Source organism: Hydractinia symbiolongicarpus, chromosome 8, assembly GCF_029227915.1.
Source record: "Hydractinia symbiolongicarpus strain clone_291-10 chromosome 8, HSymV2.1, whole genome shotgun sequence".
In the NCBI taxonomy this organism is placed as follows: domain Eukaryota; kingdom Metazoa; phylum Cnidaria; class Hydrozoa; order Anthoathecata; family Hydractiniidae; genus Hydractinia; species Hydractinia symbiolongicarpus.
Genome location: NC_079882.1, coordinates 23,328,395 through 23,343,788, shown reverse-complemented (window position 1 = coordinate 23,343,788; position 15,394 = coordinate 23,328,395). Strand labels below are relative to the sequence as shown.

Genomic DNA, 15,394 nt, shown 5'->3' with positions numbered 1-15,394 from the left:
ATAGGTATGAAATAGGGCAAACAAAGTAAAAAATACATTCATTTAAAATGTTCGTTTATTGTCATGTTAAAGAAAGAAAAAAGTTACAAGCATTCGATGAGCAACTATGAAAGGAACGAAAAAAAATATTCAGGAAGAAGATAGAAAGAAAAGCAAATCAAAGGTGAAAAACGTGATTTTGGACGCATGGTTTACACATCAGGTGCAATTTTAGCATAAACATCCACACAGTGTGTTCCCTCATTGTCAGCAACAGCCACGCCGGTCAAGTCTTCTCCATACCAAACTCTCATCGTCTGCCCTTGACTCACTTTCACACTTTTGCTATAATCGGTAAGAACCAAGCTTGGAGAATCTCTGTCAAATCCGTCAAGTCCATAAAACCATCCTGGTGTGTGACTGACTGTATCCAATGGTAACACAACTTTATCACTTTCAGCAGTGGTGATGACGGTACCGAAAGGTTTTTCAGCAGAGGTATCTCTATTATTACATCCCCACATAGATCTAGATAGGTCATCATACTTGTCACAGTTTAAGTAACCACTTTTGTGGACCAACTTCAACTCCACAATGGCTCCACTGGAAGTTGCAGCGAATGTGCCAGGTCTTCTGCCTTTAGCATCGTAGCATGTCTCACCTTGAAGCACCAAAGGATATCTTCCTATAAGTCATTTAAGAATATCATTACACGTCACTCTTGATTGACATTCTCTAACTGGTTTACGAAAACACGTTATTAACACGAAGAGTATTTGTTGCTAAAAACAATTAATTTTATGGTAAAAAAGTCAATTATATAGTAAAAACAGTCAATTGGAATTTAAAACAAAGTAGTAATAGCGGCCTTACAAAACAAGAACACGAAAGAGAGAAAAAAATTATTATAACCAAGAAAGAGAGAAAAAATATTATTTTTTTAATGCGCATTAAATTATATTTCCTGAAACAAGTTGCTCTTTCCTTTTAACTCGAGAAGAACCATTTTAAGGTTTGTGAGTAGAACGTCAAATCTCTTAATGAAGTAAAAATTTTGTGTGTTTCGCGGCTTGTTTGCTATTTCTCCGTCAGTTTTACTTTTTCCGCAGTTGTTATAATAGCCATATTTGTTTTGATTCTTTTTCATATCGCCGCTTTCGCTTTTTTTTTTTCGTAATCAGTCTTTGGCGGGTTTTTCATATGACGAGCATTCATGAAAAGTTATAGACAAAGTTATTGTAAGTTCTTTTTTCTAAAGTTGCCAATGCTTACAAAATATGTACCTTCGCAGTCAACATTTTCAGGATAATCACATTGATCTTTCACAATATTGTAATACAGACTCGATGGGCAAGGCATTCTGTATGCAATTCCATTTGCGCACGAAATGTAGCCATCACATCTTTCTGGATCAGCGTAGTTTCCATCCGTCTTTCCTTCGCAGAAGGAGTCTAAAGTTGACAATGTGTTTAAAAGACTTTTTGTTTTGCAAACAATTTTGGGAAGAAATCCTTGAAAATCCAATCGACAAATTGAGTATTCAAGAAAGGATAACTTCAAGATACGGATCAAAGCCTTTAAACAAACTTTTTTAGGATAAATGGTACTGTTTATTGACTAATTTTTAACAAAGTACAACTACATTTTATAAATTTCTGAGCGCGCTATACTTTAATGATTTTGTGAACTTAAAAGATTATAACCAATCCATTGACTTAAAATCAGCATCTGATCAACTGATACTGAAGCTAGCTTAAAGAAATCCTTTTTAATTCCAAAAAATTAAGGTCTCATCACAAAAGCAATAACAGACAAGGCCGTCCATGTTCCAAACTATTAACCAGATATTAATCGAACTCCCTGAATTTATTTGACATGAAATGAGTTGCAGGTGATTTTATAGAAATGTACTTACCAGAAACTGATCGAGCACCAGTCGTTCGAGTTTGTTTTCTTAAAATACTTTGTAAAACGCTAACACATCGATCAATATCCTTTACGCCTACAGAATATTTGATGTCGGCAGCAACTAAAAAAATAATGTGTGGCTACTTTGTCCTCTTGAAAAAGCAACATTTAAAGCATCAATACACATTTCGAAAAAAATGAAAAATTCTAAAAGATCCTTTTCTAATGATGGAAAAACCTTAAAAATTTTAGTTAAATAAAGTAAGTTCCTTGTTTATATTATAAAACTAACGCAAGAAGACATTTGTCCTAAACTTGAGCTTGCAGCGCTTTTAAAGCTAACAATACTGAAAAAAAATGTAAAAAAAAAATTTTTTAAAATTGTATAGCTAAAATCATAAGCAAAATGGTAGATGTACTCACCTGCTGCTATGACAACCAAGAAGCAAATTTTTGCAAACATCTCTTCTCTAAAAATATAGTAAAATATAATTACTAAAATACTACAATATCCTCGATTTAGTACACTGGGCACATTAAAAAATTCATCTTAGAATATCATTTTTGATTTATTTATCAAGAAATGGTATGGCTTTATTTAAATAACTGCTCTAAAATTTTGCAAAACGCGTTGTGGAATTAAAGAAATAAGAAAATTGTTATCAAGTAAAACCTACCTTTTTGATCACCAGCAGATACTGTTTCTTCCACCAAATGCTGAATATTTAACTCTGTGAATTCACCTCTTTATATATGTTTCTGCCATGAAAACAACAATAGTGTTCTACTTGTCCTTTTCCCGGGCTTTGTTTATCAAATGAAAATGCTGTGAGATAATTATAGATAGCCTGGTTTCCATACACTTTGTCCTTGATTGCCAAAAAATATTCGTCGATATGCGCTTTTAAAGATATTTTTCATGTTTTTTTGCGTTTTTTATCGTGACTACGCTAAAGGTTAAACTTTTTAATGCAAACGCGTTTTAGAAACCGTTGTTTATGGTCAGTACAACTTAGATCAAGTACAAAAACCTGTAGGGAGCGAGGTTTTAGTTCTCCTGAGCAAATATCTTATCGGTAAAACAAAAAAAGGTGGTAAAAGTCACTACATTTTAACCCAGCGACTATTATTTTGTACTGACTAAAATTACTTTCCTCCTTTACTATACTGCCAGCAAAGTTTTTTATCGATTTTAGCTTCCCTTTCTTACCGCATTAGAAACTTCTTAAACATTAGGATGTACATGTTGGATCTTTCAGTTCAACTTTCTTAGTTATACCATAGTCACAAGAAAAAAAATGTCAATCCACCCTAACTGGCGAACTCAAAGAAAAACCGCTGTACTCGCAGGACTCAGTATCATATACAAATGACCACCAACCTGACATGTTCACACTGCGCCTAATAGCAATTCGGTATTCCCTCATATTACCGAAAGACTTGCAAAATCACGCACCAAATTAGCCATAGTTTGGTAATGGCTATAGGGAACAAATTTAAAACACAAGAAACTAAAAGAATTTTTAAATATTCTTCAAATTATAAAAGAAGAGAAGGCAATACTATATCGGTGCGATAGTTGTGACTATGGTTATGTAAGATAATATTCCGTAATAATCCATTTTGTATATATTTCATATTCCATGAACTCAACAAGCATTTTTAAAAATTAATCGATAAAAAGCGAAATTTTTGTGTAAATTTTTTTAAGTGACAAAGATTTTATTCAGGTGACTGATTTTTATGCCGACTAAAAATTTTTACCAATAACGTTAAGAAGTTCAGTGTACAGAGGGTGGCGGATAGAGACAAAAAGGTGCAAGTAACTTTCTTATTTAAACAAATGCTAATGGAAACCAACTTCTGTTTTTTCATGCGGAGTCATAAACTTACATAAATGAAATACACAATGTTTTTATTTTGTTGTCATGTTCGTGCTTTTAACCAATATTTTAACTCTTTTCTTTTAGTGTCATGTAACAAGTCACCATTATTCAATTGCATATGTGCAGCTAATGTAGCTTTATGTAGGTTTCTTTACAACATGAATAGTTCTAGTGATCAGTAATAATGCACAGGTGTAAAATCTTCCAATCTTTAGGGTGTTTGTTGTTTTAAAAAAAGTAAAACACATTTGAAGCTCTTAAAAGTCTGGGGTCTTCCCTCACCCTGACTCTTCAAAAGACATCTTTTTGCTACCAAAATCGAAAAAATGTTTAGCACATTGGAAGACAAATGGGATCGTTTTGATTCAAAGAATTAATTAAATATAAGGCCATTATGTATTTGGAAACCACGGAGTTTATCACAAAAATAATTGGGAGCAGTGCGAGGTGTTTTTTAGACATCTCCTCCTACCTTACTTTTTTTTTAAGAATACCTTGAGTTCTGCTGATAAAAAAATTTCCTTTAGCAATTTGCAGCAAAATTTAATCCAGAAATAAAGAGATGAAAAATATATGAAGGTATGAAACAGTTTGGAATGATGTTGAATAATTAGGTTAATATCCTGCTTCTAATATACCCTTCCAGGCATTACAAACAAACGTTTGAGCATTGAGCAAAGCCATGTATAATAAAATCAACCAAAAATCTTGGAAAAAATATTTTTTTTGTTTCATGTCTCTCCCATAATCTCTGTCTTTTTTTCTTTGCTTTTGCAGAGCGTATGAATGATGGTAAAGATACTTTAGAGAAAAAACTTTACTGGTACAGATATAAAAGATCAGACAATATAAAAAGTTGTGCACACTATCGAGGTTTTTTGGGTGAAAAATTTTTTTACTAAGCAAGAAAAACTGGGCAATTTTCCGAGTTTAGAAATGTCACCCTTTTCATTTTATTCTATCGCCGTTTAACCGTCTAAACATTTCTTATTTATTTATTTTTAAACTTTTAGTTATTTCTCTTTTGTAAAAATATGAATTTTATACGTAGTTAGGTAGATATATCTTTTATTATTTTCATGAAAACCTTCCCTGCACAATATAATTGCTGAGCAATTGTTTTAGTAGGACGGGGTAACGACAGGCTGCTCCCTTTGTTTTCATTAAACCGAAGTTGCAATAAAGTATTTTTTGAAAGAGTATACGCCTATACGCATGTGCGACACAGCTTACCTGTACTAAGTGCTTGGAGCGAAGTTGCCATAAAGTATTTTTTATCAAAGTGTGCTATGCCTGTATACATGTAAGAGACTACTTACCTGTGCCTGTCAGTCTGGCGTCACAATTAATTTTTTTAACTTACACGAAAACTTACTCCGTAAAATAAAATAATATGGACCGATTTTTTTTTTGCTATGACGGGGTAACAACGGGTTGTAAACTGTGCTTTTATTTCAGCTGAAGGTGCAGTAAAGTTATTTTTTAAAAAGCATATCACACCCGAAACACTATAATAGTTGTATGCGCTATACTCGATTTATGATATACTGCATACTTGTTGTATGAAAGCGCTCACCTCAGTGTGTGGTACAGTTTGCAGCTCTTATTAAACGCTTCACTTGGCGTTTAACAACAGGTCGCACAGTTACGACGCCAAAAGTCAAGAGTTGACGAAATATGTCTGTGAGGGACTGTATTGGCAGCTGTATTTCTTACTAAATTAATATCAAAGAAATGCAATACCAAATCCAGTTATATTAATATTGTATTTAAAAATAGTAATATACACAAAATTTTACACGATCGTGATCCTAAGAGACGGAGGCTAACGTAGTATGTTGTTTTGACTTCTGTACCATTGTTTTGTCCAATGCATCTGATATGTTCGTAAGTTTTGAAAAATATTTTCGCGCCAGTACATGCCGCTGATGAACTTTGCCAATAAATATTCGCCCATATGCCTAAAAAAAGGAAAAAAATCATATGTAAAAGCTCTTAACTCAAGTTTGCAACATTTAATTTGAAGCTTTTTCGGTCACTGGAAAAACATTTGTGACCACAGGTAGATGTAGTTATGTCCTCATATAATAATAATTAATATAATAATTTTTTCATCAAACTATAAATGTAATATGGTTGAATTTTTTTATCGCGATTTAGGTTCTAAACCGAGAAAAAGTTAACAAAATCCTAAGGTACCTTTAAAAGTACCGACAAAACGAAAACAAAATACCACTGCCGCCAAAAAAGCTCACAACAACGAAGCGATAAAAAAAAAACACAAAACAAACCTCAACTACATTCTCTAGCTTGGTGTGGGCACTGGCTTCCTCTTTTGTTAACAAAACGCAATTCCATGGCGACCAGTGCTCATGCTTGTTCCAACGCACGAAGATTAAATTATACAGATCGTCCAAACCGCTGAGCGCACTTTGAGAGTTCCATATATTTTCTATTAAATATCGCAAATCAGCATCTTGAATAATAAAAGCGAATTTCGAGTGATCATTGTAAGCCTCTTCGGTGCGTCGAAGATGTTGCATAATACATCGAATTTTCGTAAAATCGTGTCTCAATCGAGCGTTATTATCGAGTTGCGAGCACTTGATACATCTCCCAACAATTCTAAAAAAATAAAAAAAGCTTCTTTAAAACGACTAGGTTTCTTTCAATCAAAAAATAAAGCGAGTTTTTTTTTTTTTTACTTTGAGTTGGACGCGAGCGGAAAGTCAGCCGATGTAAGGTATGAATTACAACTTGGACAAAAGTAAATATCTTTCCGTAAACTCGATGCATCTTGTGGAACCTGAAATAAATTAACAAATAAATCAACATAAAAATGAAGAATAATTCAGAACAATATACAAAAAGAAACAATTTCCATGTAGATTTTCTCGGTAACCAGGTGAAATCTCGTTACGATTGTTCGTATACCCACTTTTAATACACAAGGAGGAATTTTCTTCGTTACGAAAGTTTGTCTAGCTATGAAATGTAATTTCTAAAATTGTTAATAAAACGCCATTTTCCAAATACCCCTCTTCTTTCTCTAAAGTTTATTTTTTATTTTAGGTAACTCAATATTTTACCAATGATATTAAAGAAGATGCAAATTATATTAAATACCCCAAAAAGTCATGAATAAACTCTACTCACATGCCTCATGAAAACAAATACTAATTTTTATGGAATCTGGATGTTATATTTTCTTTAAATTGTAAGTAAGAAAGTAACGGGAAGTTTTAACGTCCCGGGATTCTGTCCTAACGGTTGGCTCTTCCTCCCCTCTGACTGTAACTATGGTACATTATCGCCAAAGATACGTATAGCATTGCTCAACTACCTTGCCTGCCACACAGGCCGGTTAGCAGTTTGATGGCACAAATTGGGCTGCATTTGGTGCTATCTTCTAACCGCAAATGTAAACGATACATTTAAAGTGCACCAGGATGGGGACTCGAACTCGAAACCTTATGATTATAAGCCGAATGCGCTATATATTATTATTGTATATTAAATGACTGTTATGAGAAAAATGTTCTGCATTGGATTTTATATGAACGCTATTAAGAAAAAAAATTACCTTTAGCAACCGTGCCGCTTCCGGATTAAAGAGTGGTGTTTTACAGAATTGTAAAAACAAAGTGGATATTCGTTGTCGCAAGCCTATAACATCAACGTTACATTACATTCTATCAACCAAAAAAAACACGTGACATTACAACTTGGTAGAGAATGGAAAGCTGCTATACGTACCTTCAAGGTTTTCCACTTTTATTCCTCTGGTTAATAAATCTGCTTCTCGGTCAATCAATTCCATCAAGTCCTGTGTGAGTTTGCATTCATGCTCCTAAAAACAAAACAAAATGTTTTGATAAAAAATCTGGATTGAGTGGTTCCTAATGCTTTTCGCCTTATAAGAACACTAATTATTGAGTGGCTTCTAGGTACAAAAACTTTTAATAAATAGACAAACCTTAACAGTGTGTTTCAGTGTCAACAAAACATCAAGTCTTTCGTCATGGTTTAAATATTTCATTTGTAAACTACTATACAAATCATTTAACTCTTGCGCTCTTAACGTGAACGGTGTGTTCATCATTGTCATCTTTCCATCGTATGCTCGCCAAAACTTTGGTGACGCAGCCTAGAGAGAGAAGCAGGTCAAAATATTAGAGAAAAAACACACGATGCATAAAAAACCTACCTTAAGGGGATTCGTTTTTGTGGAAATTAATTTTCCTGGTTTTCGCGAAAAGTCTAAATACCTGATCCCAAAAAATAAATTCCCTCAAAATTTCCAAATCGGCCTGATCCGCGAAAATAAAATCCCGCGAAATTTTTTTCAACACTAAATTCGCGAAAATAAATTCCTTTTTTTCCCGCGAAATTCCAGAAAAAAAAATCCACGAAAATAAGTAATCGCGAAAATTAATTCCCTTATGGTATTTTGCAGAATATCTACAAAGCATGAAATTCAATTATTCTTACGGTGCATTAGTACAAACTTAATTATTATAATTACAACAGCCTCTTCATCATAATTATGTTATACCGTTCTCATCCTTCTAACTTTATTACGTACTTACTTCATGAAATCTTATTACAATCAATAGAAAGAAGAATTATATTCTCGGTGTCTTTAGATCTAGGCATGCTTATGGCATATCTTATTGACAGCTTTTCGATGTTATTGGGACTTGTAATTTACCGAATAGAAAGAGTAGGTTAGTAGCCTACTAACTATCATGTTCAAGAAATGATAAACTTTCCACAATAATATAAACACAAACCACACAAACCGAAATAAAATCTTCAATAGTACACGTAACCATGTTTTTTTCACGCATTGCACGAATTACTTTATTTCACAAACTTACTTTTTTTAAGAAAGCACGTATTCTCTTATCAGAATTTTCTTGATCCGCATTTAGGCGATGTCTTTCAATTGATTGGATGAGGTAAGACTCTTGCTCTAATAAGCCAATCAGAGCGGCCTTTCTTTCTGGTCCTGAGTGCATTTCATTGATTCTTTCTGTTTCTTCCCGTCGCCATCCTAAAACATAAATAATCAAACGTCATTAATCACAATTTTTTTCTGCAATTAACAATAGTTATGACGAACTCTTTTTTTTTTGTAAGCTTAAGAAGGCTCAATATTTACGAAATAAGAAAAATGAACAGGTTAAAACAATGCAAATCTTGTAATTATCTAATTTTTATTGCCTTAATCACTGCTGATAATAATCTTAATTAATCGTAAGTTCCAGACAAAAGCAGCTTCCTTTCTTTTCCATATCAAAAGCCTATGTTGTTTTCTTATTAGTGAAAAAAAAAATGTATTCTTTAAAATGTAAAATGAATATCAAGTCCAGGAAATAAATAGCTGATTTTTAATGAAAATTCTCACAACTTGTTACCCAACGAAAGTTATTGAGGAAAAAGTAACGTACGTTCAAGTGCTGCATACAGTAAATCGAAGTCGGCTTTAGTTTTTGGCTTCATTCTTCTTTCAAACTCTTTCTGCAAACGTTGGGCTCTTTCAGCTGCTCTTTGTTCTACTTGCTGAAAGAATAACAGAAACAAGAAGAATTAAATAACGGGTTATTAACAGGATAAAAACTAAACGGAACCTATGCGTTGATAGTCATCACATGAGCAATAACATCATTGCACACAGCCAAAAGAAGACACACAAATTCGACACATTACATAGATTAGTGTAAAGAACTGAGAAAAATTGTCATTTCATTAACACCTCACAGAAAGGAAAATGTGTTTTTATTTAAACTTTTCCGAATTCTGAATAAATTCGAATACTGGTCTATTGTACATTTTAAATCAGCAGCTTGGTTTCCATAAGAAGTTTGAGAAGGCGAACAATAGGTACCATCTATTGTTCAGTAAGACAAAAATACGTGGTAAAGCTTGAAATAAAAATTGCACACGCAATGATGGACATATTCTGTGCAAATTCGTTAGTGGCAAAGATAAACCAATCACTCACAGCCTTTTCCCATTGAATTCTCATATCACGATCATTTCGCAGTTTCTTCACATACTGTGTGGCTAACCATCTCCTCCAATAACATTGAAGAATTATCACCTAACAAAGAAAAAATCATTTTAATTTTGAGCTCTTTACCGGAATAATTAAAAGTAAAATCTTCATCACAAAATTATGATGAACTTACTTTTTCCAAAATCATACGTTCTCGTTCATCAGCAGTAACATATTTACCAGGAATCCTTACAACGTCGGTGGCATCGGACACGTAACATCCAGGTTTAGTCTAATGTAAACAAAACACCGAATTTCAACTTCTATTGCTTTTAAAAAGCCAACTGCTTACATCATACATGTATAACTAAAAGTCTGTGATTGTAGTGTTGTTTATTAAGATGATTTGTAGGGTAGAATTATGAACTTAGTTAAGGTGTATCCCGTGTTTTCTTGTTACTGAAAGAGAACAAAAATATTTACCATTTGAGTTGAGGTATTGTTAAAAGTTTGCTGAACTTGATTTCTTGTGATGACTGTTTGGGTATCCCGATTGTATTTTTCAATCTGCAAAAACGTTAACAAACATTAGCACAAAATTTTATGCTTTATAAAAATTATAATTGAATAGATAAAATATACATACATCGGAAAAAAACAATTTCGGGTAAGCTTGACAAGATGCATTTAGATATTCAGCACCAGTCAGTTTATGCCGAAATCCACCTAAAAATGGTTTTTTAGGAGATCGATTGATTATTTCCACTTTCAGCTCCTTTTCAACTCCATCTATAAACACAATAAGAAACAATCACGGAATCAAGATAAAAAAATGTAAAAAATATCTTAATGTACTTGTAGCAGAAATATTAAGAGCTATTGGGAGGAAACTAATTTTTCATGAAGCTACATCCAGCAGCAAATTTACACATAAATTAATTTGTGAAAAACAAATCTTTGAAAAAAGGCACGAATCTCACAAACTAAGATAATGGCCTTTGAAGTCTTCGCCTACAGTTTGGAATAGTTACTAGTTATAGGCAACATAACATGTGCTTGTTAAGACAAACAAACACAAAGTGTAAAAATCTCGAAAATAAAAAATAACAAAAGAACCTTTTGTTACAGCAACAACTATATTCTTTGTTACTTGACTCTTTCCTTCATCATTTAGAAAATCATGTTGAATTTTCATTGCTTCATTTTCTTCAAATGATACTATGAAAAATGTTATCATTAAATGTTATATATATAAAAGGTGTGTTACATACCGCAGAAAGAATATTAACTTGTCTTTTTCATTTAATTTTAGGGCAGTTACGTTTCTTCTTGTTTTTCTCTCTCAAAAACGTATATATAAAGCAAAATGTCAGCAAATACAATGTTACATTACTGATCAATCAATTCTTAGCCCACTTTTAGTGGATGAGCAAAAATGAAAGGTTTTGTGGGACTAACTTGTGTAAATTTGGCAAAATCAGACTATGAGAAGATACAAGGAAATTATTAAATACCTGAAACATTACTTTCATTTCCAGCTTGAACAAAGACAGAAGCATCAACTGACTCTTCTCTTTCAATACTACTTTGATTCTGATTATTTTTGTCATTTTTTATCAGCTCATCAACTCTGTGACTCTCTCCTGAAATATTTTCTTTTTCATGTTCATCATTGTTTGTATTCTCGTTTTCTGTCTGTTTTTTGTTTTCAGTAAATCCTGTCACAGTGTTATCAGTAAGATCATTCACGTTAGTTTCAGCATTAACATCGGTGGCAGCTTCTTGTACTTGAATTGATTCTGTTAAAATCGTTCTCTCTACATGTAATAAACAGCATTTTTATAAATAGTAACAAAACAGAACCTTCATTTTTTGATCTTCATCTTTTATGCTACGGATACCTAACCAGCTTTAGCACTGACAATATAATAGAATCATACCATTCCTGGTTCACTTCACCAAAAATTTGATAGACTTTGCAATGCACATGTGGGAGGGATTAAAATAGTATGAAGTGTGCATAAATTGTTGTTATCATCAAAGACAACCATCTGGACAAAACATGAAAAAGTTATTAAGATATTTTGAAATATCTTAAAAACTTGGCCTAAAAGATGGCCAAAATATGTGGTCAACTTTATCGCTACAATTGTGCCTTTTTATGGTTAATTTAAGACATTTTTTTACAATTATCTGCAATAACTTTTAATACAAGACGAAAAAAATGTGGTTATTAATAAGGACACACCTCTGTTTGAACCAATGCATTTAATGAGGTGTCTTTTCACTAGCGTTGCTTTGGAAGGTATCCACAAAGCAAACACTTTAGCAAAATTTATTATATAAGCAATTAATATATATTGCTCATTTAAACATCAATATTATCCTTACAACTTGTCGCTTGTTAACAAATTTAGTTTAATTCAACAAACTGAGAGAAAAAAGAAATTTTTGGATTATAAACCGTGTATTTTAATGCAACTTTGTATGATAACACCAAAACCCAATAAAAAACAAAAATGCAGCACAAAAAATGTAAACATGGTTTATTTTTTGTTTTTGTTACCATCTGACTGATTCTTGAAATGACATGAAATACTAAGCCCATAGTCAAGAGACACAAACCTTTGAAGCTAAGTCTGAACTTTCGCCAATGGGTTCACTGAACCAGCAAACAATTTGTCCAGTTGAACAATATAGTTTAAAATAATATAAATAAATATCTGCTGAAAAAGAGTATAAAAAATACCTAAAACATCATTATCAATGGATCCACTTCCAACTCGAACATTGACACTGATATCAACTGGTTCTTCTTTTTCTATGTTACTTTCTGTCAGATAATTCTCATCATTCTTTGTCAGTTCATCAACATTGTGACCCCCACCAATGTTTTCTGTTTCACCTTGAACCACATATATGTTCTCATTTTCTGTCTGGTTTCTGGCAAGTTCTTCTGCAAGATTGCTCACATCACTTCCAGTATCAGTATTGTTATTGTCGTTAGAGAGCTCAGAGTTGTTAAATTCGCCAGTTGAAATCTTTGCTTTGTTGTCACTAGATGAATTCTCCATTAAACTTATCTAAAATAATAATGCTATTATATATATTATATTTACATGACATTTTTGTACTGTTTTTTCTTACTAATGCAGAAATCAAACTTAAGCAAAAACATATCGTTTTTATGACAAAAATTAAATCACATGATCTATTTCGTTTACAACATTTTAGGATTCCAACTGACTTTGCAAAGAAAGAATTCTAGACTTGCAAAACCGTTTTTACAGTTTAAAAAAAATTAACTTCCAACTTATTAACCTCCATTTATACGTTAATTAAAATCATTAATTAATTCAATTAGGGGTGTTCCTGTTAGCCAGTTAGCGTGCTTGTGATTTCAACTTTTTTACCAATTCACATAAAAATCAACAACCTGTCATATGGGAATTGTTGTTAGTCTGACTAACATGGATCTTGCTTTTTTTAACTGGGAATCTGGCAAGGCCAGCTAAAATTTTCTCATATCACAGCTTTACCTAAACAAACCAGCTGCCTTTTTATATTTTTATGTATGATTTTATGTTTTATGTACAATTAAGATGAAGAATATCAAAGATTAAACTTTTATCAATAAATTTATATTTTTGATGAAAAATAATTTACACCAGGAACAATAAATATAAATACATAAAAAATTAATTTCATATGATTGTAACATGATTGCAGGCTTGCAAACCAAGGTAGCCCAGTAACCAGGCTCTGAACACCCTCTTAATATGTTAGTACAATAAGCAGAAAGCAGTCACATGTGAGTTGCTTTTTAACACAAACTTTCAAATCCATGCAGAAAATCTTCACTAAATGAATAAATTCTGTCATTAGTTTTGTGCATGTTTCTAACATTTTTATGCTTTCAAATGTCGATTTCTTGTCTAATTCTTCTATTGATAAAATGTTTTTTGTTTTTGAATTTTAATGTATCGAACAACGTTAACTTAAAGTTTTAACATATAAAATCTACGTATATATCTAATGTATACATCCAACTAAAATATTAGCAAAGAAAAATAAAAAACCCTGGGAAAATTTGATGAATATTAACATATATATTTTATATATATATGTATAATTTTATTGCGAAATGGTAATTTTTTACTGTAAGTAAGTATAAAAGCAACTACTTGACAATTATAAAGAATAGCTTGGCGCAATCCGACACACCCTTTTTTTACAAAACAATAATTCTTAAGTAATGCTGGAAGTCAAAACCATTTGGGAAAATGGTAGATGTTTAAATGGCCAGGGCTAGTGGTTAGGTGACATGCTTGAGCAAGTACGTGTTGCATGTTTAAGGTGTTTTGAATAAAAAAAAATGAACGACAACTCTTTGTTTCACATTTTTAGTGCAGACATATTATATTAGACATATATTTCTTCCATTTTCTTTGCATAGGTGAAATTTTGATTTGAGTACCAACTTGTGTTTGAAAGACACTGAAACTAAAGCTGTGGTCTTTTTTTAGTGTGTGCAGCTAAATAACAAAGGGGAAAGGTCTTGGAAGAAGTGGTTAGCGCAATGCAATAGACAAAATTAACAAGTGACAATATTATTTCCCAAAGATAGTTTTAACAGATTTAAAACAAAACATGGCTTCCAGGCCACAATTTGTTGTGGTTTGGCTTTCCTCACAAATTTGTCAGTTATCAGTCAGTTATCAGAATGTATATATACTGGGTAAACATAGGCACTTTTGTTGTGTCATACATGTATCTTTAAAACAATCATAATATGTATGCTGGATTATACAGCTTCATTAGCAACAGAAACACAAATTTTAGAAATTAAAGACAAATATTTTATAAGTAACAACAACGTTGTTTTCTTACTATTCTAAACTAAATAAGAAAAATTAAGGCTAAAAAACACTCAAAAAATAAATAAAAAAGCTAACGTTATAACAACTCAGTAAACAAATTTATAACATTCCATTTTAGTTCAAATTTTATAATTTTGATGGTGGTGTAGTTTGGTATTGTTGCCTGTTTTGCCTTGGACTTGTTTTGCTGGTTCTTTAATTTTGCCTTGCCATTTTCTGATTTTCCTGCTTTTATTGTGTCTACTAAGATAAAATGGTTTAATTGGATAAAATGAAACACATGAGAACTCGGTTTCTATTAGGTTTCGACTATAGCATGGCAACTACAACTTTTCACTTGCAAACCCAGACCATGTCACCTGCTCTGCAACCATTTATATATTGATTTATCTTATTTAATTTAGTGCATAACAGGTACAAAGAGTTGCAGATTATAATAGGTCAGGCAAGAAGGAGGTATCAACACAATAAACCTTTCCTTTCCTTTCCAAACAAAATATCATAAAAGGAGGGAGGAGAAGATAATGATTGAAAGACAAAACGTTATTTTACTGCATCAACGAGTTGACACAAAGAATCTTAAAAATATATCAACTTTCTGAGACTATAAAGAAATCAAAATAAATAAAAAAATGACACCTGGAGTGGAAAAATAGTAACGTCATTTCTGATGTTTTCGGGTAAATCTCGACATGTTTACATCAACTCGATTGCCCGGTTTAAAAAAAAGGAAAAATTAT

The 15,394-nt window shown here is 32.2% G+C and overlaps 3 protein-coding genes across 3 annotated transcripts in view; 1 reads left to right on the top strand and 2 right to left on the bottom strand.

Moving 5' to 3' along the window:
• Positions 1-15,394, top strand: part of LOC130654715 (integrin-linked protein kinase-like) — an 82,942-nt gene that overhangs the window by 15,087 nt on the left and 52,461 nt on the right. The gene's annotated exons all lie outside the window — the stretch shown is intronic.
• LOC130654719 (uncharacterized) lies at positions 42-2,357 on the bottom strand. Its single transcript, XM_057457336.1, has 4 exons — positions 2,311-2,357; positions 1,895-2,008; positions 1,263-1,430; positions 42-664 (listed from the first exon to the last, which is right to left on the bottom strand). Exons 1-4 carry the CDS (start codon positions 2,348-2,350, stop codon positions 192-194), a joined length of 795 nt encoding a protein of 264 aa, XP_057313319.1. The 5' UTR covers positions 2,351-2,357; the 3' UTR covers positions 42-191.
• On the bottom strand, positions 5,521-15,380 carry LOC130654709 (IQ and ubiquitin-like domain-containing protein). Its single transcript, XM_057457326.1, has 16 exons — positions 15,294-15,380; positions 12,524-12,857; positions 11,289-11,591; positions 10,891-10,992; positions 10,421-10,563; positions 10,258-10,341; positions 9,968-10,066; positions 9,781-9,879; positions 9,227-9,338; positions 8,654-8,829; positions 7,750-7,920; positions 7,530-7,623; positions 7,357-7,439; positions 6,479-6,579; positions 6,065-6,398; positions 5,521-5,734 (listed from the first exon to the last, which is right to left on the bottom strand). The coding sequence occupies exons 2-16, from the start codon at positions 12,846-12,848 to the stop codon at positions 5,585-5,587; spliced, it is 2,376 nt and encodes a 791-aa protein (XP_057313309.1). The 5' UTR covers positions 12,849-12,857; positions 15,294-15,380; the 3' UTR covers positions 5,521-5,584.

What these genes read in the sequence shown, in the direction of transcription:
- LOC130654709 (XM_057457326.1), bottom strand. Translation starts at nt 12,848, where the DNA reads ATGGAGAATTCATCTAGTGACAACAAAGCAAAGATTTCAACTGGCGAA. An exon ending in AGTTGTTGCTGTAACAAAAG is followed by an intron (nt 10,564 to 10,890) that starts GTTCTTTTGTTA and finishes TTGTGTTTATAG; the next exon opens with ATGGAGTTGAAAAGGAGCTG. An exon ending in CGAAATTGTTTTTTTCCGAT is followed by an intron (nt 10,342 to 10,420) that starts GTATGTATATTT and finishes ACGTTTTTGCAG; the next exon opens with ATTGAAAAATACAATCGGGA.
- LOC130654719 (XM_057457336.1), bottom strand. Translation starts at nt 2,350, where the DNA reads ATGTTTGCAAAAATTTGCTTCTTGGTTGTCATAGCAGCAG. An exon ending in CTTGGTTGTCATAGCAGCAG is followed by an intron (nt 2,009 to 2,310) that starts GTGAGTACATCT and finishes TTATTTTTTTAG; the next exon opens with TTGCTGCCGACATCAAATAT. An exon ending in TGGTGCTCGATCAGTTTCTG is followed by an intron (nt 1,431 to 1,894) that starts GTAAGTACATTT and finishes TGTCAACTTTAG; the next exon opens with ACTCCTTCTGCGAAGGAAAG.